General features: G+C 30.4%; 1 protein-coding gene and 1 long non-coding RNA gene across 4 annotated transcripts; both read left to right on the top strand.

The window, feature by feature from the left end:
- Positions 1 to 1,033: 1,033 nt before the first annotated feature.
- Positions 1,034 to 1,969, top strand: LOC129309289 (uncharacterized). Its single transcript, XR_008592887.1, has 2 exons — positions 1,034 to 1,274; positions 1,566 to 1,969. It is a non-coding gene; the product is annotated as an uncharacterized LOC129309289 (long non-coding RNA).
- A 15,592-nt stretch (positions 1,970 to 17,561) lies between these two features.
- LOC129308883 (TATA-box-binding protein) lies at positions 17,562 to 24,767 on the top strand. Of its 3 annotated transcripts, none has more exons than XM_054950257.1 (10): positions 17,562 to 17,803; positions 18,740 to 18,870; positions 21,847 to 21,934; positions 22,205 to 22,276; positions 22,578 to 22,628; positions 22,957 to 23,001; positions 23,104 to 23,196; positions 23,701 to 23,802; positions 23,884 to 23,957; positions 24,119 to 24,767. In XM_054950257.1, coding segments are annotated over exons 2-10 (603 nt in total). In that variant the 5' UTR covers positions 17,562 to 17,803; positions 18,740 to 18,793; the 3' UTR covers positions 24,120 to 24,767. The 3 variants fall into 3 exon arrangements, with proteins under 3 accessions (XP_054806232.1, XP_054806231.1, XP_054806233.1); XM_054950256.1 differs by having other exon boundaries at positions 24,222 to 24,767; XM_054950258.1 differs by lacking the exons at positions 23,701 to 23,802; positions 23,884 to 23,957; positions 24,119 to 24,767 and having other exon boundaries at positions 22,797 to 23,001; positions 23,104 to 23,202.
- Positions 24,768 to 25,732: the final 965 nt, after the last annotated feature.

Genomic DNA, 25,732 nt, shown 5'->3' on the forward strand with positions numbered 1-25,732 from the left:
TTTAATTAAGTCAGATTTCAAATCATTGGTTTGACTCTTCTATCCATGGCCTTGCCTTGAGTGCTGTATTTCTTTCTTTGATTGAATTGAGTGTTCTTTTCTTGTTGTGCAGTCCAAGTTCAAAGGAGGTATGTGTTTTTAGTAAGCAAACTAACGAGTCAGGAAAATATAAATTATTAAAGTTTCTGTTATATCTTGTGTAACTTGCAGTAGCTGATTTTCTTGTTCTTTAGGATTGCATACGTAAATTGTCTGTTCTAAACCATTTACTGATATTATCAAGTTTCTATGACCTATATTAAAAGGATCACTGTGGTTGGGCTTTGTGAGAGATGTCAGCTTTCCCCCTTTCATTGAGCCTACCCTTTGCCTTGCTTTTTTTAAATTCAGAAGATTTTGCCTATGAAAAGGCAAGGAGGCTGGTATCCTTAGCAGATTACTATTGTTTTGACCTAGAACGATGAATCTTTTCATTTGATCACTTCATTGAATCCCTTTTCAGCTGCTTTGTGTGTCTTTACTTGAAAAACATTCCCGAGCTGAGGAAACAGAAAATCTGTTTATTAAAAAAAAAAAAAAAAGAGCAAAATCTGCACTGCATACACTGAATACAGAAACCATGCTTAACACTTGTTTCGAATATTTAAGAAATGCATATTGTTACAATGGTTAAATAGTATCATGCATCTATTGGCTTTGTTGCAGAGTGTGATACTCTGACCTTCTTTATCTTCTACTTCCGTCCATCCCTAGTTACAAGTCCCGGCTTTTAGATTTGTTGTGTCCCTAGTTATAAGTCTGATTATAAAGTTCTAGGTGTAAGTAAGGCATTTTCCTAAAATGCCCCTTATAAAGGATCAAAATCTCGTGTTTTTCCCCAAACACTCAGTTTTTTTCCCCCTTTCCCAAGCTATTTAGAGACCATTTATAAGACCCATCAATTCCTTAATTGCTGGAGGGTGGGGACAGAACTTCATTATTGTCTCATCATTACCTTCGTTAAGTCAAAGCATTAGATCTCGATAAATTTTCTGTGGCAAATGTAAGGCCAGCTATTGACAAGTGACCCGTTCTACCCTGTGCTCATGTGCCTTGATGAATTGGCTACTTTGTGACTATTATTTTCTTTGCTAACACCAGTAGTTTTCATCTTATTTATTGATACATTTCAGAATGAGCCATCAGGTAGGATATTGGAACTTTCTATCCTCCTTCACTTGGCAATTTCTGAGATTGCGGTGCTTGGAACAAGGCACCAAATCGTCATTAATGAGGTATCTCTTAGTCTACTTATTGTTATTATCACTGATATTATTGCCATTATCAATATTATATATTTGTTGTGGCATCTTTTTCTGTTTACTCTTTTCTGACGAGCTTCAATTGAGTTTCTTTAATTCGCTTGTGGTTTGTCTACTAACTTGCTATTTCTAATGCATGGTTGTTTTGAAGGCGGTGGATATATTTTTTCTGTTTACTCTTTTCTGACGAGCTTCAATTGTTTCTTTAATTCGCTTATGGTTTCTCTACTAACTTGCTATTTCTAATGCATGGTTGTTTTGAAGGCGGTGGATCTCGCTAAACGGTTTTGTGATGGAGCAGCCCCTCGTATCATTAATGGGTTTCTCCGGACATTTGTTAAAGATCTGGAGCAAACACACGATTAACTGAGACATCTCACAGCAGAAATGAAGGGTTTCGTCGTTGATTTAGATGTGTTTATTGCTCTTCGATACCTTCATGAAGAGGATTTCGGAATAGCAGCAAATTTTTTTTTTTTTTTTAACAGAAACGCAGTGAAGGTAATTTGAGAACTCAAATTTTTGTCAGATTCTTGTTCTCATTTGCATGTACTACCGGCTGATTGTGGAAGAAAGGAGAGGGACGTGGAGGAAACTGTCCACCTGACCATGAAGGCATGAACCATCATGTCAAGTGTATTTTATAGTATTTATCGCTCACTAATTTCTATCATTCTAGCGATCCTCCTTGAAATCTCAAAGGACTTTCCATAAAGCGAATCTGATCCTCTCCAGTGGGTTATATTATCCCAGCTTGTTCTTGGATAATTCTCATGACAAAAAAGAGCCAATCCATGGTAAAAAAAAATGTATTGTGTTAAATAGGGTCTCTCTCTCCCCTCTCTCTTCTCATGACAAAAAAGAGCCAATCCATGGTAAAAGAAATGTAGTGTTAAATAGGGTCTCTCTTTCTCTAGGCAAGGTGTCATCTTTTATAAAGTGCTCCCTCCGATTTTAAATGTAGGAGAAGATAATTGTACACGCTTTAAGAAAAGTGGTTAATGATTAAGGTTAACTATAATAATTGTATTTAAAAATAAAAAAAAGTTGGATTAAAACATTCTTGTATTTAATTAGCATAATGTTAGAATAATGTTTCTCATGATAGTAAATTTTAAGTTTGAGAGGATAAACTAAAAAATTTGTAGTAAATGTTTATTGAAGAATGTGTTTTTGTTTATATAAAAAAAACTTATAAAGTTAAAGGTTATTTTTGCTTCTGGATTGGACACAAAATCTTAAATTCAACAAATGATCATTTATATTCCTTAACTTTAGATTTTATTTTTGTCTATTATTATTTATTTTAATTTGTCCATTTTTTTGTTAGTGGTTCTATTTTTGAATTCTTTTTAAATATTTTTTATTAAAAGATATTACTTGTGGGCCTTATATTACTTTTATTTTTACCTTTTCTTCTCTCCACCCTTTTGGCCAGCTCCAACACTAAAAAATCAGCGTGGCAGGCATAAAAAATGACAAGCTATTATGGTCCAACTAGACATAATATCATGCACATTAAACACTCTCAGAACCTTTGCTCCTAGCCGCTCCCAACCTCTCCTTGAACCTTATGTTCCTCACTCTTGGACCTGAGAACAAAAACACTAAAGTTGGCATTGCTCTGGTATCCTTTTTCATGTTTAACCCTATTTTTGTGATGTCTGCAACAAGAATATGGCAGAAGTTGCTTGCATCTCTAACTTTGGCGGATGTCTTTGAACGTGAACATGATGGAAGTTGCTTGCATCTCTGAATGTGAACATGGCAAATGTCCTCATGTTCAACTTCTCTCTTTTGAATGGTGTTGCTTGCATCTTTGACTTTGGCCTATCTCTGCTTCTCTCCATCTCCTCTCTCCTCCCTCTCTCCTCCCTTACTCTTTCTCTTTCGCTCTCACCTCTCTATCTCCTTCTCTCCTCCCTTTCCATCTCCATTAGTGGCAAGCATTTGTGAGTAGTTTGCCATGAGTCAAAGTGTGTGCTTCAAGAAGCTCATAATGATGTTTAGGTCCATATATGATTGTGTGTCATGGTTCATTAAGGCCAATGCCCAGTTCATCACCACCCCACTACTCTGCCTTCTTCATGATTGAGGAGGGAGGGAAAGTGGAGGTGGGTGCTTGGTGATGCGGCAGAGGAGGGGGAGATTGGAGGTGGGTGTCAGTGGAAATATCATCACCATTTACCAAGTGACACCACTCTTAACTCCAAACACAGTGACGATCATTCATGATGAATGTGGTTTAGAAGTCACATTGGGTTTTAATGTTGAAGCTGAGTTGCAAAGATGAGAAGAATGAAGAAGAGGAGACAAGTTGCAAGGAGAAGGAGGGGAAAATATTTAAAATGAATGGTAGGACCTGCTTTTAATATTTTAATAATAAAAATACTAAAAAATTTACACGTAGGCCCTACTAACATAGAAAATGAATGGAGGACATGATAAGGTGATGAAATAAAGAATCTATAAGGTTGAGGCATATAAAATGATCCTTTATTGAGTTTTGGGTCAATTATGATGGTTCACATCGAGTTCAACGGCAAAAACGATCCTTATCCTTAAAAAATTTAGGAAAATTAATCATTTAATTCTTATAATTTTAAACATTATTGTAACTTAATTTCTAATTTTGATTATGTGTAACTCAATCCTTATAATTTTAGACATCTAAAATATTAGTCCTTATATTTTAGAAAAAAATTATAAATATTAAAAGTATTTTAAAATTTAGGACCGTATTTTAAAGGCTAAAACTTTTAATAATTTTTTATAAAATATAGGGACTGAGCAGTGAGTCAAAATTTAAGGATTGAGTTACAACTAAATCAAAACTATAAAGACTAAATTATAATGACTCAAAGTTGAGGGATTTGATTATAATCAAGTCAAAAATTTATGGACTAAAAATTAATTTTCTCAAAAAAATTATTTTTTTTCAAGTGTAATTAATGATATCTTTTTAAAAAATGACATCAATTGGAAGATGAAATTAATAAGCTTTTTTTAGATAAGACAGGTCATAAAATAAAGGTAAACATGACCAAACAGAGTAATTTAAAATATTATTAACTAACTTACCAGGGATGTAAATTAGTTAAAAGTGACTTACGATTTTCAAAGGAAAGAGTTTTTAAATACATTATGTTATTCCTTGTTATTAGTTTGGTTTGGTGCTCATTGTTATCATAGTAGTGAAATTTAGACAATTCAAATTTAATTTAAGCAATAGATTTAAGTTTTTAATTTATAATTTTTAAATAGTAAATTTATTTTCTTAATAATGTGACAGTTAACAGACTATCATTATTATTTTTTATTATACATCTATTGGAATAAAAATGTATCACCAATGGAGTGGATCAAGTGGAAGAAGTTAATTTCTTACAACATAACAAACCAAGATTCAAATCTCCACTAAAAAAATTGCTCACATGTAGTGTTAGATCATTCATCAAATAGGATTACCTCCAATAAGAGAATATTTATGAATAATAAAAAATGTATTAATATTGATTATTAAAATCTTTATTTTTAATCTAGTTTCAATGCACTTCTTCTATAATAATTTAATTTGATGAATTGAGCAGAATCATCTTTTATATGTATTTTTATTTAGGTGCAGGGATGGAGCTAGAAATTTTATTAGGAGGGCCGAGATTATAAGGCATGTATGATAATTGAAAAAAAGTAAATCCATATACCATATAACTAGCATAACGTAAGTATTCCAACATACATATTTATATTCATTTTTACAAATATATAATAAAAATATATATGTGCTTTCATTTTTTAAGTTCTACTTATTGATTTTTCATACCATAAAAATCATTAATTATCATATCTATGAGCATGATAATTTATTTCTCAATATAAACCATCATTAAGTTAGTTAAAATTACATCTTTCCTATGATCATTGAATGATTTAAATATATTTTTGAGATCTAAAATTTTGTTCAATTTAAAAAGCTTTATTATTTGCTTACTCTATTTACTATTTAATTTTTTCGATAGATAATTATAGCAAATAAATTTATCAACATGATAATGATGTTAAATTATCACAAAATTTTTATGTTGATGAGATCAAATTTCATTAGAATAAAATATTCATATCATAAATTTTAATAGCTTGGTTATTCTAAAAAAGTAATTTTTTTTCTAAAAGTGCATTTTAATCATAACCCCTTAATTTTTGGATAAGTGATTTTATAGTAGATATCAAGCACAAAACATTCAATATATCTAGAGATTTTTGTTGCAATGCTTGACAAAGTTTACTAGTAATAATTTTTATAATTTCTTTTATCAAATACAAAATGAAAGCAATTTCAAATAACTTCAATGCTTTAAGAACAGTTGTAACATTATCCTCTTGAAAATAAGTAGATCCCATAACAATCTATTTTCAAGCTAATGAAACAATTGCACTTTACATACATAAAAGACTGCACATAGAATTGGAATGAAAATTCCATTTAATGTCTTAAGGTTTATGTAATGTATTAGCTTAGGGGGTTAAAAATATATAACTCTTACATTTTACAAAGTAAAAAATTTAGACGGCCCTAGTTCCCTTATCTCCACCCTTATTTTAAGTGGTGCTTGCTTGTTTGGATAAATTTGAAAATCAATTTTAGATGTTAAATATATTTTTGTGAAAATATCTCCAAATACCCTTGTTACTCATTAAAATCAATTATGAATCCAAAAACCAAAATTATTCTTTCCTAAAAATATCCAAATACCATCTATACATGTCAAAATCAATAGTGAACCCAAAACTATAGTTTTCTTAAAAGGGTTAAGATGTAATTTTATCCTCAAACTTTTTCTCGAGGAGCAATTTTACCTCTATAGTGATAAGTAGGATAATTTTACTTTTGAACTATTTTTTTGAGGAGCGCTAGACACCATAAAAAGGAATTTTTTGCTCTTTAAACAAAATAATTCAAAGATAAAATTATCCCACTAATCAATACAAGGGTAAAATTACTTCTTGAAAAAAAATTTAAGAGTAAAATTATATCTTAACCTTTTTTAAAAATATTCAAATACCTCTATACATGTCAAAATAAATTATGAACCCAGAAATATAATTTGTAAAATAATTAATAATAACTTATGAAACAACCATGGTTCATGCGTTCTTAATTGATTTTGACACATATAAGGTGCTTGTTTGGATAACATTTGGAATCAATTTTAAGATCAAAATTATGATTTTTTGAAAATATATCCAAACACCTTATTACATGTTAAAATTAATTATGAATTTAAAATCACATATTTCTAAAATATCTAAACACTCATTATACATGCTAAAATTAATTACAAATACAAAATTATGATTTTCTTAAAAATATCCAAACACCTCTATACATGTGAAAATTAATTATGAACTAAAAATATGACTTTGCAAAATAATTTATATGATTTTTGGATAAATTTTTGGAAACATATGATTGAAAAATTGAATTAAAAATAAGTGATAGTGTGCTTGTTTCGATAATTGCATTAATCAATTTTAGAGGTCAAACTATGCCTTCGTAAAAATATATCGAAACACCCCTATTATATGTTAAAATTAATTATGTACCTAAAATTATATTTTTCTAAAAATATTCAAACATTTATTATACATGCCAAAATTAATTTTGAACCTAAAATCATATTTTTTTTAAATATCCAAACGCTTCTGTATATGTCAAAATTAATTATAAACTAAAAAATATGATTTATAAAATAATTTATATGATTTTTGGATAAATTTTTAGAAAAGTATAATTAAAAATATAAATTAAAAAGTAAGTAATAGTAGCTTATAGGATAATCATAGTTTTGGATTGATAATTAATTTTGACACGTATAGAGATGTTTGGATAATCTTAAGAAATTCATGATTGTGGGTTCATAATTAATTTTAGTATATATAATGGGTGTTTGAAATTTTTTTTGAAAATATGGTTTTGAATTCATAATTGATTTTAACATGTAATAAGGACATTTGGATATATTTTCATAAGACCATGATTTTACTTGATTTTCAATTCTACTTTTCAATTCTATAATCTTATTAATCAATTATATACCTCATAATATAATCAATTATATTCAAAATTAATTACATTAATTAATTTTCATAATAATTTATACCTAATTAAAATCCAAACACACCTTGATAATTGATTTTGGCATGTATAGGGGTGTTTGGATATTAAAAAAAATCATAATTTGAGTTTATAATTGATTTTAGTTTGTATATTGAGTGGTTGGATATTTTTAGGAAAACATGGTTTTTGATTCACAATTAATTTTAGGGTTAACGGTCATTTTTGTCCCTTAATTATACGCAAAAGTTATTTGAAATTTTAAACTCAACTATAGGTCGTTTATATCCCTTAACATAAAAGATTCTATCCATCAATGCCCTAGACGTTAACTCCCATAACTGCTGTTTGTTTTTGTACTAGCTCTAACTAATGGCTTTGGTTTACAATTAAATTATTCTCAATTAAAAATTGGACACTCATTTCAAAATTCAGTCCTTTTTACAATTTACACATAACTTGAGTACCCAAAACTCATACTAAAAGCCAGAAGCTACAAACACCATCCAAATCACACTCAATGAACTAAATGGATCTATGTAATACACCACATTACTAACATATCACACAAAACACATTTACATTGCCCAACCCTTAAATCACAACAACAAAACGGGGAGCCTCAATATCATAAATCATTCATCAATGACAAGAAATTCTTATTCCTTATTTGTACTAGTATTTTGTCATTGCTATAAATTTCATAATAATTACAAATACAATTCTAGGACCTAAATACACAATATACTTCCACAATCACATAGTGTAAGTAAGTCAACACATGAATTCTCCCAAGTTGACAACATCATTTAAATTATATACATAACAAAAATTAAAGTAAATGAGGCCTACTAATTTTAAGATCACAGTCCTAGGTCTCAGTTTATTTCTCTCATTCGTGTCCCGATAAGCTAGTTCCTATAATATTGAAGATAATAGGATGAGTATAATCACTCAGTAGCTAAAGTCCATCTAACTTATATTAATGTGTGATAATCAATTTAAATGCAAGTGGTAAGAATATTATTTTCAAATCATTTAACATGTTCAAGAGTACAATTCACAAATCTTATTCATATTAGTATATAATTGTGAGATAATGACTTAATAATGCAATTTCACATGAATATAAGATAAAGCTCAAGATTTTTATCACTAGGGTCATAATACAGACAATCATGAGCCCTTGTTATCATTATATACATGATTAACCCTCCCTTGTGTCCCCCTTATGCCTCTGATACAAAAATGTGGACTATAACACATTGGAATCGTTTATACACTGAGACTATCCTAGCTAAACATGCATAAGAGGTTACCAAGCCAAGGTCGTCTAACTCACTCGTGGGTCATGGTTTTTTCTTTTTTCTCACACTATGGGGTGTCATTCTTCCTAAACTATCTTCCTCTTTGAACAAGCGAAAAAACTAGCTGGGTTTGAGTCCCTCGTTGAACTAAAAGGACAATCACTTATTAAAAAAGTAGGATGATGAAATGAAATAATCCAAGAAAGTTATCAAGCTTAGATGAAAGGCTTACCACATGGATTTAATTTTTTTTACTCCCCTCTCTAAGCCAACTCTCGCCTTTCAAAATCATTTAATGCATAATAATGCAACATTGCAAGGCATGCAATTTCTCAATGTTTAAGTATGCATAGCATCATCATTGTACTTATCTCATACATAAACATCACATTAACACGTACAATCAAATCATTGAACTCTATCTTACTCTGTCTCATAGAACTTCATAATAACACATTGTAGAACTCCACAAAGCACTACCTTATTCAACTTTTCACTTATCAAGTCATTGAAGTTCACTTGACACAAAAATAATTGAAATCCACTAACATATCACCTCATTAAACTCTAAAGGAAAATACATCATTGAACTTATAAGATCATTATAGTGGATTTTTAAGTAAGTTATGCCACACTTGCATCTCATTCAATTTTACACATTTAAATTTTCAAATATACATCAATCAATCAACTAATACACAAAAGTGTAAGAAAGAATTTTCTTAGTTACCTCAAATTTTTAAGAGGTTAAAGGTTTCAGCCCTTAATTATGCACTCTTAAAGCTTTCATGAAGTTTGAATGGTGCTAAATATACTCACTCTACAATTAATCACCAGATAATTTATCAATATCCTTGTTTACATAATTTCACTATTTAATTCAACACTTTTTCACTCTTAACATTCAATCTTCGCAGTTACAAAGGCACACATAAGGTTTCTTAACTTCCTCTAACTCATTAACTTCATTAAACTCCTAAATCACTATTAATAGAGTCATATTACTCTATCTACCTCTTTTATGGAGGATTTTCATGCATTTATGACTCCTAACAACCAAAAATACATAGAATCATTAATGCTATGTTTAAATAGTTCAATCTACTCCCATTAACTCTATTTAAGTCAATAAGTTCAAACATATAGAGACCGAAAATCATCTCTCTTAACTAAACCCTAACTTTTCAACTTGAGAAAATGGAAGAGAAAGAGAGATTTTAGCTTGGAAAACTTACTTCTAGTGTTTAGAAGCTCTAAAAGCTTCAACTCTTCAAGCCCTAACGGAGCTCTTTCATTTCTCCTTCGCTTGTCCTTTGTTTTTCTTATGTTCTGCATTAGTTTCGAACCATATTTCTGTAAAAAAGTGACCGTGCATTGCAAAAGACGCACAACATACCATGATGCATGGCACATAGTGGTTCTTCTCTAGCTAGTTAGCATACATGCATCACAACGGATGATCCACATGTCGCGGCGTATGCCACAGAAGTGTATTCTTCATATTTTTCTCCCTTTTTTATATTTGGGTGACCCAACTTCACTTCGAACCCATATTTAGGGTTGAAATCATAACAAAATACACCTGTTAGATCTCTCTGGCCATACATGTCACTGAATTTACTTAATCACCCTAATTAAACTTTGTTAATGAGGTTTAAATTTCTAGAATGTTATAGAAGGTATAAGGTTGGCATTAATTATGCATTTAATTCTAGTCATATAATTGTTATTATTGTGGTTTGACATGTTTTAGGGGTGTATGCTTGATATTTTTTACAATCCCAAGATGTGCAAAATTGTGATATATCTAATGTTAATTGTTGCATGTTCGGTCACATGATTCCTATTGTTGTAACCAAGGCTATATTTGATATATGAGAATATGATGAATGTTTATTACCATTTGCATCTACACTTAATTGATGTGCGACTGTATAGGCTAGGTTGATCTTGATTATTGAGTGGTTATACTCACTCCTCATTTTTTATATTTTCACGGCCTAACTCATTAGATTAGGATAAAAAAATGATTGGAGGTCAAGAATCGTGTGAAAATCCTAACAGTAGGCCTTTAGATTTATTTTGATATGTATTTAAATTATTGATTTTTCAACTAGAATTTCATTCCATTATCTTCAGCTACTTGCATTATAATTGAAAGCATTGTGTGTATTTAATTCTTGAGCTATTGATATATGATTGTAAAGTTCAAACAAGGTCGAAATACTAGTGTGAGTAGTGTAAGGTGTATTTTGTTGTTATTGGATGGACATTTAATGAATTATACAAAGATGAATCCCCCTTGTGTTTTTATAAGTTGAAGGGATTAATTATTGAATTTATGATATATGTGTATTAAAATGAACATGGTGTATTACACGAGTCTTAAATGATCCATTGAGTGTGGTTTAAGGATTAGTATAGGCTTTTGGCATATTTGTTAGAGTTTGAGCACCCTATTTATGAGTTCTTATAAAAAAAGAAGTGAGAATTGAAAAGGGTATCTAACTTTTGATAGAAAAATAATTTGATTGTAAAACTTATGCCATGCCATTAGTTAGAGTTAGAAGAAAGTTCTCTGTAGATACCTAGTTCACCTTAATCGAACGTCAGACAGAAAAAGGGAACATGTTGAAAATTTATCTTGGATGCTGTCACATGACAGCAAAATTTGCTATCAAAACTCACGTAATGTGTCATAGCATATGGCACCTTTGCTGTGACGCATGGCACAAAGGCAAACACATTGTGGCACACCTACAATAAGCTGTGGCGCATGTTCTATTTTGCGCACAGTTGAATTATTAGGTGTTTATATGAAAATATTTTGATTCTATCTTTGATTTTCTATGCTTTCACACTTGTTTTAAACTCTAATTTGTAAATGTTGAAAGTATTTTAAATGGTAAAAAAAGCTTGGGATTTCCTATTTGTGTAATTTGACAAATTTGATAATCTATAGGAATAATTTCATGATTACCTCGATTTTAGAGTTTACTGAGATAAAAGGAGGATCATTGTCAGCCATCTACCTCTTCTCCTCGAACAAACCCCACACAACCACCACAAGCTTATGTCCTTTATTGACTCCAACCTCTGGAAAAAAGATACTCATTGTTTCCTATGGCTCTAACCACCACAAGAACAAAAAAGCTTGAAGGGTCTGAACATTAGCTTGTTCTTGATCAGAACTTATCATTGATCATTGGACTTCATGGATGTGTGGAAGAGAATAGCTACTTACTTCCAACAAGGTCTGATTAGTGGAGGTTTTTTGATTCCTCTTCTTGATCATGTTGAGAGGTAAGGAATCAAAGTAGATCTGCAAGACATGTTTGGTTGCTTCAACTTCGTCGCCATCTGCTCTATAGTCTTAGAATTCAACCTAAAAACCCTCACACTTGATTTCCAATAAGTTGCATGCATAGGAGCCTTTAATTTGATGAAGTAGAAGAGTTCATATGAGTTCATATTATAGAGACACAATACCTAAGAGCATCTGAAGCTTCAGAGATGGCTTAAAATTGAACCAAGGAAGAGAATATAGCCCAAGCATTTGAAGTGATTGATCGATTCCTCTATGAAATAGCAACAAGATTAAGAAAGAAATCGATGACTTTCTAGCATGTTTGATGAGGGAGGAAGATGAAAAGATGATGTGGATAACGAGGATAAAAAGAGAGTGAGGGGGGAGAGATATAAGTGGAAAGAGATTTTTTTATATTATAAAAAATATGAAAATAGTAGGACCCGACATATAATGTTTTATAATAAAAATATTAAAAAAATTTAAAAGTGGGACCACATAATGGAGGGAAGAGGATAATTAATTGCAGGGGCATGATGAAGAAAGTTTTTAAAGTTGAGAAATAAATTGACCTATAATTAAGCTTAAGATCTTTAATGACATTTTGTGTATAGTTGAGGGATAAAAATGACCTATCTGAGAATATTTGGATATGTTTCCATAAAGCCATATAGTTTTACTTGATTTTCAATTTTGATTAAAATTAATCTCATTAATACATTTTATAAATCAATTATATATTATGTAATATAATCAATTATATTCAAAATCAATCACATTAATTAATTTTTTTTAATCATTTTTTTCTCATGAATATCTAAACCAGCCCACTGTATATATATCTTCCACACATGCATGTGGTTTTTAGCATTGGATCCATGAGAAAAGGCATCATTTAATTTACCCGTGGACGATAAAAAAGCCAGCATAATTAAATATGGATTAATGATCAAAAGTTAACTGCGCAGCACATCTATCTTCTATCGTCGAAATGTATAATCTATAGGTAATGCAAGGTGTGCTACAAGGAAAAGTTAAAAAATATATATATACAACTTTATCAAAATTTATATTTTAAAAAATTATATCTTTTTATGATAATTTAAATATTTAGAATTGGTTTTGATTAAATTATGTAAACATGTTCAGTTTTATCAAAATCAATTTTAGAAAATAGCATCCAAATATAATTAAGTTATAACATAATTAATTATAGATTAAATTATGTAAACATGTTCAGTTTTATCAAAATCAATTTTAGAAAATAGCATCCAAATATAATTAAGTTATAACATAATTAATTATAATAAAAATTAATTATATTAATTAATTTTGTATAATCAATTTTACCTAATTAAAATCTAAACATGTTCGAATACTTTTTGTTCGTGGTGATGTTAGCCCCATCGCAAACTATGTTTGCAATAAAGATAAGCATAATTGATTTAAAACTAAAAAAAAAAAAAAGCCAAAATAGATTGAAGAAAGAATGATAGATAGGCCATAAGGAAATCAATTTAATCAAATTATGTCCTAACTAATTTCAAAGTGCCAAACTTAATGGATTTGTAAGTTTGGCTTTCAATTTTGTAACTTCTTAATGATAAATTTATAATTTATTTTTCAAATTTTAGCATGATTGAAAAATGAATAAATTTATTTTTTTATTAAAATTTTGAACATAAGTTGTAAATTTAGCACAATAAAGTTACAAAATTAAAAGTTAAACTTGTAAATTTCTAAAATTTAGCACCTTAAAATTTGTTGGAATCTAATTTAAAGTAATTGCCCTAGACTGAATTTAGTTTATTAATTTATTTCGTCTTGGTTTTAATTCGATTCATTTGTTTATGATAATTTGGTTAAATTTCTTATATACAAAATCTAAATAAATTGAACCTGATATATACACTTTATACTTTAGTATTTTAAATTTAAAATTTAAATGCATAATATGTAAAAATGATTTTAATTTAATATGTTTTTTTCAATATGGAAATAGCTATTTTTAAAAACAAGTATGTATTTCACTCAAAAAAATTTTTCACCAATGAGAATTAACAAAATTACAATTACAATCTTACATTTTATAAATTTTAACACTAGGGTCCATGGAATTACAGTACTTTTGGACCAAACTTTTTAATTTTTAAATCTAACATTATTAAATTAGTTATTTTATAAATTAAAATGGCAGGTAACATTACATTTAAAAATTATTCTTTAAAAAAATTGTTAAAGGGTAAAAGAGTAAATTGACATTTGAATTATATATCTAGGAGCATCAATGACTATAAATTTATTTTTTGTGCAATTTTTTTTAATTTTTGAAAATAGTCACGCTTGGATTTAGACTTTCCTAAAGAGGGAATATTGGTTATTGGAGGGAAATAGGAGTTACTGTCAAAATTTTTAAGAAACCTTAAAAAAATGTAAAATGAAAAATGATTGTTTGCGAAATGGGTTCGAAAGTCAATTGTGTGGAGAAGGTGTTAGGCACTCAATAACACTCTTTCATAAGAGCAATTACTTTAAGTTGATTGTGTAAAGTTAATTGACTTTTTTAATAATATCTTCATTACCTTTTTATAATCACATGTGAAAAAACAATAAAAAATACATATAAATTAATAAAAATAAATTATTTATTTACATGGAAGGATTTGATATGGGATTAAAGCCTAGAGCCTACATTTCCTATAATGATGATCAAAGTCCACTTAATTTAGGGTTATTATTTGAGTTTTTATTCTTTTAATTAATTTATTTTATGAAAAGAATGTTATCTTGGGTTATTTTTTTATTTATTTTTCAAATAAAAATTGTTTTAAGGAAATACCTTTGCATAAGAGAAAAATAACCAATATTAAAACATGTCATGATTGAATATCACTCATAATCTACTGATTGATGCTCTAAGCATGCACGGTAATTTAATATCACTCATGGTAATCCCTAAATGAATTTTCAAAGTGAATAGTTTAGTTATGAAATTATAATACAAAATTTGATACCTACAATGACTTAATGTCATTCATGGTATCTCATCTAATATTTCTAGAGATTTATAGTAATTTAGAATCATTCATGACGTAACCCAAATATGCCAAAAGTTTTATTATTTTCAAGAAAAATTTCTTTATTTGCAACCGTGGTAATTTAGTATTGCTTATATTATGTATCAAATATCCACAGTGATTTAAAATCACTTATATATCTTTTTTTTAAAGGCTTAGAATGAATGTATATCATTGAGATTTCTACTTTATTTTTAAGAAAACAAAAGTAAATGATTCATTAGTATAAAATAAGGATTAACATAAGTACATTTCCAATAAACTCATTCTACCATATAATAATTTGCCACCAAATAACCACCTTGAAGACCCATTTACCATTTGTCTTTTTAGGACAAGACAAACACACAAGAATCAATCATACAAACTAAAAGTAACAAATGAATAGATGATGATACTCAGGAGAACAAAACAAACCAAGAGCATATTATGTCAATAGAAAGGATAAATGAATGCATAGGTAAGGAATATGACGATCAAATATACAAAGTAAGACACAAAGGCAAGAGCACATCGTGCAAACTAGAGTATGTGAGGATCAAGTCAACTTCCTAAACATTAGAATGATAATGAGCCCTCCGGTGTATAACCGAGCCTTTCAAAACTTCGCCAACATTACTTGCCTCCTCTCAAAAATCTCTATCCACTTGTCCAATTTTTCTACCCCCTGTAGCCTCTTCTCTTCTTTTTAACAGGCTAAATTAGGGTTATCTTTCATTAATAGCCTCATCAAGACAAAATTCCCTCAAATCATAATACTATTAATTATTATTTGACTTTTCAAATTAAATCAGATTTTTAATTTTTCCTTTAATTAAACCAAATTCCAATCAAGCCATAATCACCTCAAATTAAAATATGATTAATTTGACTTTTCAAATTTTTTAATTTTTCCTCGATTAAGTCAAATTTGATGAGAACATGATTAAGGAGATTTGGAGTCAATAAAAAAAAGGAAAGATTATTATTTTTTTTAAAGTCACAAAAGCCCTTTTTGTTCCTTTTTTATTTATTTAATTTTATTAAGCTTTTTTTTATTTATTTTCAATTTACATTTGAAAGCCCAGACAAAATATGATATTCACAACAATACAACCTGACCTCTCATGTTAATAAAAGTTCACTTTAATTCTTAGTTGACTAGAAAATGATAAAAAATTATGAAAAAGGACAAAAAATGTAAAGTTAAATACCAACAATTACATACAAGAACAAAAAAATTACAAAAAAGTATCAATAAAATTTTATTAGTCTTTTTTTATAATTTTTGAAGTCTTTTTTTATTTTATGTTTAACTAATAGTTAAAGCTAACTTTTGCTAATAGTATGAGTTAAATTGTACCGCTTTTAAAGATTAAAAAAGAACATTACATTAAAAATGAGTTTAGAATTCCAGATGTGCTAAATTTATAGTATAAGACTAATATACTCTTTTACCCTTTGTTAAAATATAATTAAGGTTATAAATTTTAAAACAAAATAAGCTTGAGACAATACATTTTGGAGTCATTTATGTTATAATTTTTAATATGTACATAGATAATAAAATTTAGAATTAGAATATAGAATAAAATATGCTATCAAGTTTTTAAAAAGAAAATATTTTGCACATTTTAAATACTATTACTCTTGTTTTTAAAATTATCAAATTATTTTTTACTAAATATTTTACTTTTATTAGTTTTGACAGTCTATTTGATTCAAGGGAAATGAAAGAGAGGCAAGAAATTTTAATGACTTTAGTTTTTTAAAAAAATATAAAAGTGAGGTTAAGAGTTTGCAGTTGATTTGTCTTTTTTTTTTTCATTTTTCATTTTCTCTCTATTAAAATTTTATAATTCTAATTGTCTATTTTAAAAAAATTTAACTAATTATAATCATATCCTATTTCATTCCTCTCAAATTAAAAAGAGGATTAAAAGTTTAAAATAGTAAATAAATAAATTTTATAACTATTAAATTTAAAAAATAATAAAAATTTAAAAGAATATCTCATTTAAATATTTTGGGTAACATAAATAATTTTTAAATAATACTTATATTTAAAAAATTTATTTTGATCCAATATACATGATTTAATTGTCAATTAATGATTATGTGGATGAAAATTAAAACTTAAAAATAAGAGTAACTTTTATATTTGTAGTTACTAATTTTAAAAGAAGTTTATGTAGATCTTAGAAATAAAAAAATACCTGCAATTAAAATAAAATAAAATAAAGATAACTTCTTTTATTTTAAATTATAAGTACTATAAAATCATTTTTAAATTTTTATAATTATTTTTATTTTTATCTTTTTATATATTAAAACATTTTCGTGCACCGGGATTAAATCTAGTGATTAATGATTAACTAATTATTAATACTAATTTAATACTAATTGTAAAGCTAGTTTTGGGATTTTCTGGCCAAAATAAAAAGCAAGTTTGGGATCAATAAATAGAGGTGCTGGCCGAGGAGCCTTCGCAACGCAGACCTTCGAAAAATTCCAAGGCCTTTTGCATACTCGAACACCGAGGGGGACGCTGGACATCCAACCACGGGCGACCCGACCTTCAGATCCCATCAAAGCAGTTGACAGTCATCTGTCCAAGTATTCCCGCAAGCATTACGCCATCGGCGCGCTACTCTACCGGAATTTTTCTGTCGCACGATTTTAGCGTCACCTAGGGCTTGATATTCTCACAAACTCTGGTAAGATTACTTTCTTGTTATTGTAGACTTGGCTTATATGTTGTTTTGGGCGACAATTTTTAACACTTTTGAGTCAAGTTAATAGGTTGTTTATTCCTAATCTTTACAAAACCCTCTAGTTAGTCTTCGCAGCTTGCAATCATTGAACTGACTGTAATATGTATTTCAATCTGCACTATTTTCTATTTAGAGACTTCTTAGTTCTAGAGTAAGTTCAGAAAAAATGTATTGATCAGGAGAAGCATTTGTGGTTGCTGAAGAAACTTATGATTAATGTACAATTGACTTTGCAATAGCTGTAGGTCCTGGTTCTTGTTCTGTTTTTATATAAAACTCTTGTAAAAACTGTGGTAGGACCCATCGACCAACCTTGCTTTATCACCCAAACCTATTTCTCTTCCTTGGAATAAATTATCTCCTTTTATGGCCTCACAGAATTCCCTTACCTACTGTCGTGTAATGTAATTATGCTTTGAGTTCTTCCCTCTCTATTTCTTACTCGTTCCGCATTCCTTAATTCTCCTTACGTGCAGATCTCTATAATCAAACCCTACTTTTCTTGCTCACTGTTAACACGTGAAGGTCTGATATCTATCATATTTCTGTCGATAATCTTTCCACAGCTTAAATCTGATCTTTGTAATTATGTTGTAATCATTTATGTATATTTCTGTTAGCCTTTGCCTCATTTCTTTTGTTTTTCGTTTTATAGTTGATACTTGATTATTTGGAAATTTGCTCTAGTATTCTGCAGCTATATATGCTTCGAAATCCGCTCATAATTTTCACTATTAGGAAGCATGGAAAGTTAGGGTTATTTGCCATGGATTGATTTTTTTTGTTTTGTTTTGTTTTGTGATACAACTTTTTTGGGGCAAAATTTTCTTTTAGATGAAATTATTTATACTAATTAGTCTGAAATATTGTGGTTTGTAGATTGCCATCCTTGTCTGTGGCCTGCAGCTTGAAGCATACACAATATTTTGAGGAATGGCTGATCAAGGATTGGAAGGCAGCCAACCAGTAGATCTTAAAAAGCACCCTTCTGGGATTGTGCCTACCCTTCAGTGAGTAACTATCTCTTTTTAGAAAATATATAAATATTACCTAGTTTACACTTTAATATGCTGCTTGGTGGATTGCATGAGATGTGTGTACATTTTTCTTCGAAGAATAATATTATTCTTTTTTTTATACAATGAATAACATTATTTTTGAGTATATTAATTATTTTTAATAACAAAAGAAAAAATGGTTTTGGTCATTGTTGTTCAAGGATTGCTCCATGCTGGTGGTTTCTTATGATTCAGATGTGTTGTCACTGGTATTGAGAATTCAACTTGAAAGCAATTGCTGAAGCATCTCAGTCAGTGTATTCTTGTTACATGTCATGTTTGACAAGTGTTATTTTTGACAATGTTGGATTATGTGTTTTTAGCTTCCCATAATTTTAATTTTAATACTCATTTGAGGTTTAGTGACATGTAAACTTGAAAGGGTCAGTGGAAGTGTATGTTGTCAAAATGTGAAATCATATACATAAACACTCGAGAATTTTGGTGTAGCGGTGCACTTTACAAAGATACACTTTCCTGATCAGTGGAAAAAGGTCATTCTAGGGGCTAGAGTTGCCTCTGTTGTTTCTATACTTAAAAAAGGTAGACATATCCTTATCAGGTACGTGTAAATCAGATCAGATTGTACGGGTACCTATTGTACTTTATGATGCACACAGCATATTCTAATATCTTATCTTCTTTTTTTTTCCTGTAATTTTTTTTGGGGGTTTCTGAGATGATCCAAAACAGCTCAACAGCTTATAGAAAACTCATTTCATTGGTTGCTTGTCATGAATATCTTTTGATTAATTGTGAAACACTCGTTTAAAACTCAATTTTTATTCACTTTTAATTGGTTAATCTGTTGAATATATACATAATTATATGTGTACTTTTATGTGTATTCTAAAATCTTAAAATTTACGTTCGAATATCATGCTGTGTTGTTCCCATGCACATACCCAGCACAAAATACCTCAATTTAGTAATAGATAAATGCATTTGCATAATTGCTACCAGATATTTTTTGTGGTAAACTGTCCTATAATTATTCTTTTGCCAGTTTTATTGGCTGATGCTGGTTGCCTTTGTTTGACATTAAGTAACTCCTACTGTTATTAATTTCACCCCAAAGAATTGCTATTATCTTGTGGATGTGAACTAGTTTTTCACTATGGTCTGTTCTGTCAGCACTGTGGCATGTGCCATATGCATCTTGTTTGTGAGATCGTAGCTGCAGAAATGTGGCATCAACCGTCCATGGATTGGCTAGCTGCATATTTGTATAGTTACACAAAGAGCTTAATTGAGGCTCATCTTGATCGAAATGCTGAGTCATGAATATTTAACCTCAGTTCTTTTAATATGTTATATTTTTTTCTTCTAATTTCATTCTTGACCCTTGATAAGCATTGATTCCTTTCCTGTCTCTCTTTCTTTCCGCTATGCTGTAATTGTGGGATTTAACCCCAACCCCAACAACACACAAAGGGCCATTTTGGTTTAATTTCAGAACCTCCGGGAATGGAAATATTGATTTAATTCCCATCGTGTGTGAGTGTTTGGTTAACCTTATAAATCGGAAATGCCTCTCGTAGGAATCATGTTTGCTTTAATTTTGGCGATCAAGATCGATTGCAGGGACATGATAATGTTGATTCCCATGTTCAGATTGATTTTGAAAAGTCTAATTTATCCTCAATGATCAAAATGCCCACAATCATTTTCCTGGTCCTCTCTTACTTCATCCACTTCACCAGATTTGCACCATCTTCTTTGGTGCTGACAGAGCCTCCTTCCCTGTTGCCAAACTCCGTTCCATCTGCTTGTGGTTCACCCCTTCTGGTTTCTGATTTTATTCCATGCCTGTCAATTCCTCTTTTTGTTCCTCTAGTTGCTCTTCCTCCATTGTCTAGATGCATGTTTGGTTAGATTTACCAATCATGTTCCCATCAATATCATAAATCAATTTTCATTCAGATTTTATTCATATATTTGTGTTTGTGGGAGCTGTTGGAATCAATTGGTTGCTTTGTAGTTGACATCCGCATCTGTTATTGATTTTGATTAAATTTTTTTTCCTCGGGAGGTGTTGACCTTGGTTCAATTTTCAAGGTGAATTTTAATTTGCATTTGGATGTTTTTGAATTTTTGTGCTTCTGCAACTACTCTTTAATGCTTGTCAGATCTTGATCAGTGGAGGTGGAGAAGAGTTGGAGGAGGTGGGTGACTGGAAGAAGGGAGGAGGAGGAGGATAGAAAAAAATCTTTTTGGGTATTTAGAGCCATTACATTAAAATATTTATTTAATTGAATATAAAAAATAAATTTGTGTGAAGGAATCCAAATGTCACACCAAACATATACATAGTGATGAACATTCCATTCCTTACCTTTCTTTTTCTTTCCCTCGGTCTCTAGGAATTGTGCCAAATGGGCCCTAAGTATTTTCCACGGCCCCCCTCTCTCACAAGCACTTTTGGTCTTTTGGATATTTCTGCCATTGCCTTTCATATCCAGCATGAAATATTTGTCTTCTGTCGTGACATTCTGTATTACTGAAATTTTCTTCACATGTTTACTCCTAATTTGCTTAAACTTCCCAATTTGTTACTAAATATTATTCTTTCTCCTTCATGTGGATATCAACTTCATTTTCGCTAAGTAATCCTTATCCCCTGCCACCAAAATAAAGCGATCCTTTTATCCATATGTGGTACATCACATGATACTTAATTATAGTACCTTCAGCTTCTTGAATGTAAATAATGTTGCTGAATGCATAAGTCGATCAAATTTCAGAGCTTCCCAATTAAGCAATTTTAAGCATTGAATTGGATTTATATCCATTCCTGGCTCTTTTTTAGATGGACTCATAACATTGCTAAGAGTTTTTGTGTGAAAATTCTGTATTTCAGTTATAAGAGAAGTTTTGCTTCTACTTTCACTGGAAAATCTCAACAATGCCTACACTTCTTTCTCCCAGGAATATTGTTTCAACAGTCAATTTGGACTGTAAGTTGGACCTTAAAGCAATTGCACTTCAGGCTAGAAATGCAGAGTACAATCCCAAAGTAAGTACTGTTTTTTTTCCCCCTTTTTTGGGGAAATTTGAGCTGCGCAAGCAATGCTCTTCTTTTTTAGATGCTCATTATGTCCCATAAATTGCAGTGATTTTATATGGCCCAAGAAACTTGTTTTATCAAAGTTCTTCCATTAAAATCACCATCAATATCAATTAGTTGTTGATATGTTTTTGGACTGAAATAGTATATTTGGTAACTTAGTCTATTGTTTATAAGATATCTTTATTGATCATGTTATTGTGATGCGATCTTTTGCAGCGTTTTGCTGCTGTGATTATGAGGATCAGGGAGCCTAAAACGACTGCACTCATCTTCGCGTCTGGCAAGATGGTATTGTTCATTCTAGAATTTGGTTCCATTTGTGTCATTATAGGATCGTTTTAATGTTGTTTTTAACATCTTATTTACATAATAATTGTAGTTCAATTTTAGTTATTGTTTTGTACTGGCCTTGAATTCATATCCTTTAAATTAGTACATGAATATCAGAGGATGGGATGTGGGCCGCTAGTTTGCATTTTTATTTTGATGCTTGTAATATTCTTGTAGAGGTCCCATACATTTCACCCTTTCTGATTGTAGCTGAGTGTACTCATTACTTATGCAATGTAAATTTAAATGGTACGATTAGGTTTGTACGGGAGCTAAGAGTGAGCAACAGTCTAAATTGGCAGCACGGAAGGTATGCATTGTTCTTCGATGTTCTCATTTATCATGTATAAATTATTGATGTTTTCCAAGTGGAAGTCCCATTAGATTGAGAAGCATTGCCATTTGTGATAGCTTGTTTTAACATTTGAGCTTAATTGCGCTATATTTGTATTAGTAAAAGTACCTTAATGTATTTAAGGAGAGGATGAAATGGTTGAATGTTCTGATCACTTGTTTACAAGCACGAAGCAAACTTTCTTCTCAATTGGGATTTGGGCATCATGTTGCTGTTTTTTTTTTTGGGCATCATGTTACCTTTCAATTGGAAGTACTTTCTAAGTTGTCTTTCCCCCCTTCAGTATGCTCGAATTATCCAAAAACTTGGTTTCCCGGCTAAATTCAAGGTATCATTTAAACTTCTCTCTATTATCTTCATTGAACTAGTTTTCTGTCAAATTGTCTTTCTATACAAGGTGGTAATTGAATTTTGTTGGATTGTGCTTTAGGATTTTAAGATTCAGAACATTGTTGGTTCTTGTGATGTCAAGTTCCCAATACGGCTCGAGGGTCTTGCATATTCTCATGGTGCTTTCTCTAGTGTAAGTCCAGAAAAGAACTTTTTATTGTCTTCTTTCCTTGGTGATTAGTTGGTGATTTTGTCGTGTGTAGGTGTTAATCCATTAATTGGTGAAATAATATAATTCTTATTTATGGGCCTATATGGGATTATATGGAATTGTCTTGAAAGGATTATGTTGTCAGAACACCAAGTTGCAATTTTGGAAGATGGGATTTGACTCATGCAAATGGTAAAAACAATTTTGGTTTCCATTGCAGCATAAATAATCTGCAACCATTTCCCACCCCCTCCCCAATAATATGAATAAATGCTGCTTTGGCCTCAATAAGTGCTTTCTGAAATCTACTTTGTTGGTAATGTTTATGAATGAGCATTTTCAAAATTATATGTTTTAGTCTTGTAAAGGGTGTGCATGGATTAAAATGGTCATCTTCAGTTCTGTCTTTCCATGTCTCCTGTAATCCACTAGGAAGTTAAGGGTGCAATGGATAATTGTTAAACTTCCTTTTTCCCTGGTGTTTAGTATGAACCAGAGCTGTTTCCAGGACTAATTTATCGGATGAAGCAACCAAAGATAGTCCTGCTTATATTCGTCTCTGGAAAAATTGTTCTAACGGGAGCAAAGGTAACATATTCAAGGTATTCTCTTATTGTTTTATATTTTCCGTCTTGTTCTTTGTGGAATTGATTGTTTCATTTCCATCAGGTGAGGGATGAAACTTACACAGCCTTTGAGAACATTTATCCTGTGCTCACTGAGTACAGGAAAAACCAGCAATGGTATGGACATGGCTTTATTCACTTTCTATATGGCGATCAGGGAACACGTTGTTATAATTATGAGTACTATTACAGTCGAGTTCTCTTATAATCTATATTTATTATCTACAAGTCTAGGTGAATTGGGTCCCGACATTGCTTTTTGCTATTTATTTCACTAGAAATTGGGGCAAAAGAAGAGGGAGCGAGGGGTTGAGTTGCTAAGAATGTTGCTGAGCTCTGATATTTTTATTTGGGATGTTTGCTGTTTGCTATTCATGGCAGATTACTGTCAGGAACAGCAATGAGATGAATTGTGGCCGTGCAAAAGTCCTGACAAATTTATTTGAATGGGTGGTGGAACTTGGTTGAGCTGTAAATACTTAAAGAAGATCACTGAGTGGGTGGTACACGCCATTTGTCTTGTTCTGTCAGTTTCTCGATGGGTTTTGATGTAGAGAAGTGAGAAGCATATCGACTAATGGCACATTAGAGAAGAAAAATGATTTGGATGAGGCAGGCAAAGATTGTAGCATAACATGCTTAAAGGAGCACAACTTTTGTTCCTTTGAACATTTATCGGGTCTTGTGCTGTTCATGTTTTGGTGGGGGCATTTAAATGCATATTCTTAGGTGTTTAGTAAAATTCAAATATGATGTTCATAAACCTTGGCCACTTCACTTGATGTGGTTACGTAATTGTGTAATCAACATATTTAACCTGATCAATTGCCGACTGGTTGAAATGACTGCTGGCAACTGGCTAGAACTAGCGGACAAAGTGACTGATTATTAATTTGTTTATGATTAGTGTTTGAACGCTTTTACGTACCTGCCTAAAAATGTTTTGCCACGACGTTTACCTATTTTTAATGTCGTCTTTAATGGCGTATTTGTTACAAACTTGCATTTGTGTAATTTTTCTGATAGTTTATTAAATTCCCTCTCCCCGAAATCCTTTCCCATTCCTGTTCAACTTCTCGGAACCCCGCCCCAACACACCCCACCGCCCCCCTCCGAAAATTGAAAAAAAGAAAGAAAAAGGACCACAGTAAAACAATATAAGAACAGGGGCAAGAATGGGAGAATTTGCATGTCTTACATTATACAAATAGTTAATTAATATTAAACAATGGTGCCAAAAATCTCTTATGACACTGTTCTTTAAGAAAGGATTATAGGTTTTACATGGGATAATGAGTAAAAAAATACTTGTAAAGTGTTACCACATCGAGATGGGGACATAATTTTGGTGCGATTTTGTTTATCAACCTTGAAAAGTAATGCAAAAAAAAAACGTTTTAATTTATAAATCTGAGCAACAATATTTTATTTTAGAGTAAATTGACCCAACAATTGTGAAAAATATATTAATAATAAGTTATGGAAGAAGTTTTTAAAAATTATGAAATATAACCTATTTACAATCAATTGGAGTGCAATTTTTCCTTTTTATCCCAAATCAAATAATAATAAAAAAAACTTGTGTAACAGAATACCAAAAATTCAAAACTCCTTAACTAAATAATTACAATTGTGGTTCATTTACAATTATATATCGCTTCAATATTTAAACATTTTTAAATATTTTATTATCAACTTATTAGGTATAATATAGTTCAAATTCAAGAATGAGGATGAGATTTAAGATTAGAGGAGGAGTTTTTTTATCATTTCAATTGAATTTAAATATTAATCCGATCACATTATAAAATATTAAAAATGTTGTGTTGTTATCTTTGGTTCTATTAAATAGTCTATATATACAAAAGTCCCTTTATTTTATCATGTTTCAT

Source organism: Prosopis cineraria, unplaced genomic scaffold (genome assembly GCF_029017545.1).
Source record: "Prosopis cineraria cultivar Desert tree isolate PC_DT_omini unplaced genomic scaffold, ASM2901754v1 PC4, whole genome shotgun sequence".
Lineage (NCBI taxonomy): Eukaryota > Viridiplantae > Streptophyta > Magnoliopsida > Fabales > Fabaceae > Prosopis > Prosopis cineraria.

What these genes read in the sequence shown, in the direction of transcription:
- LOC129308883 (XM_054950257.1), top strand. Translation starts at nt 18,794, where the DNA reads ATGGCTGATCAAGGATTGGAAGGCAGCCAACCAGTAGATCTTAAAAAG. An exon ending in GGGATTGTGCCTACCCTTCA is followed by an intron (nt 18,871 to 21,846) that starts GTGAGTAACTAT and finishes TCTTTCTCCCAG; the next exon opens with GAATATTGTTTCAACAGTCA. An exon ending in ATGCAGAGTACAATCCCAAA is followed by an intron (nt 21,935 to 22,204) that starts GTAAGTACTGTT and finishes GATCTTTTGCAG; the next exon opens with CGTTTTGCTGCTGTGATTAT.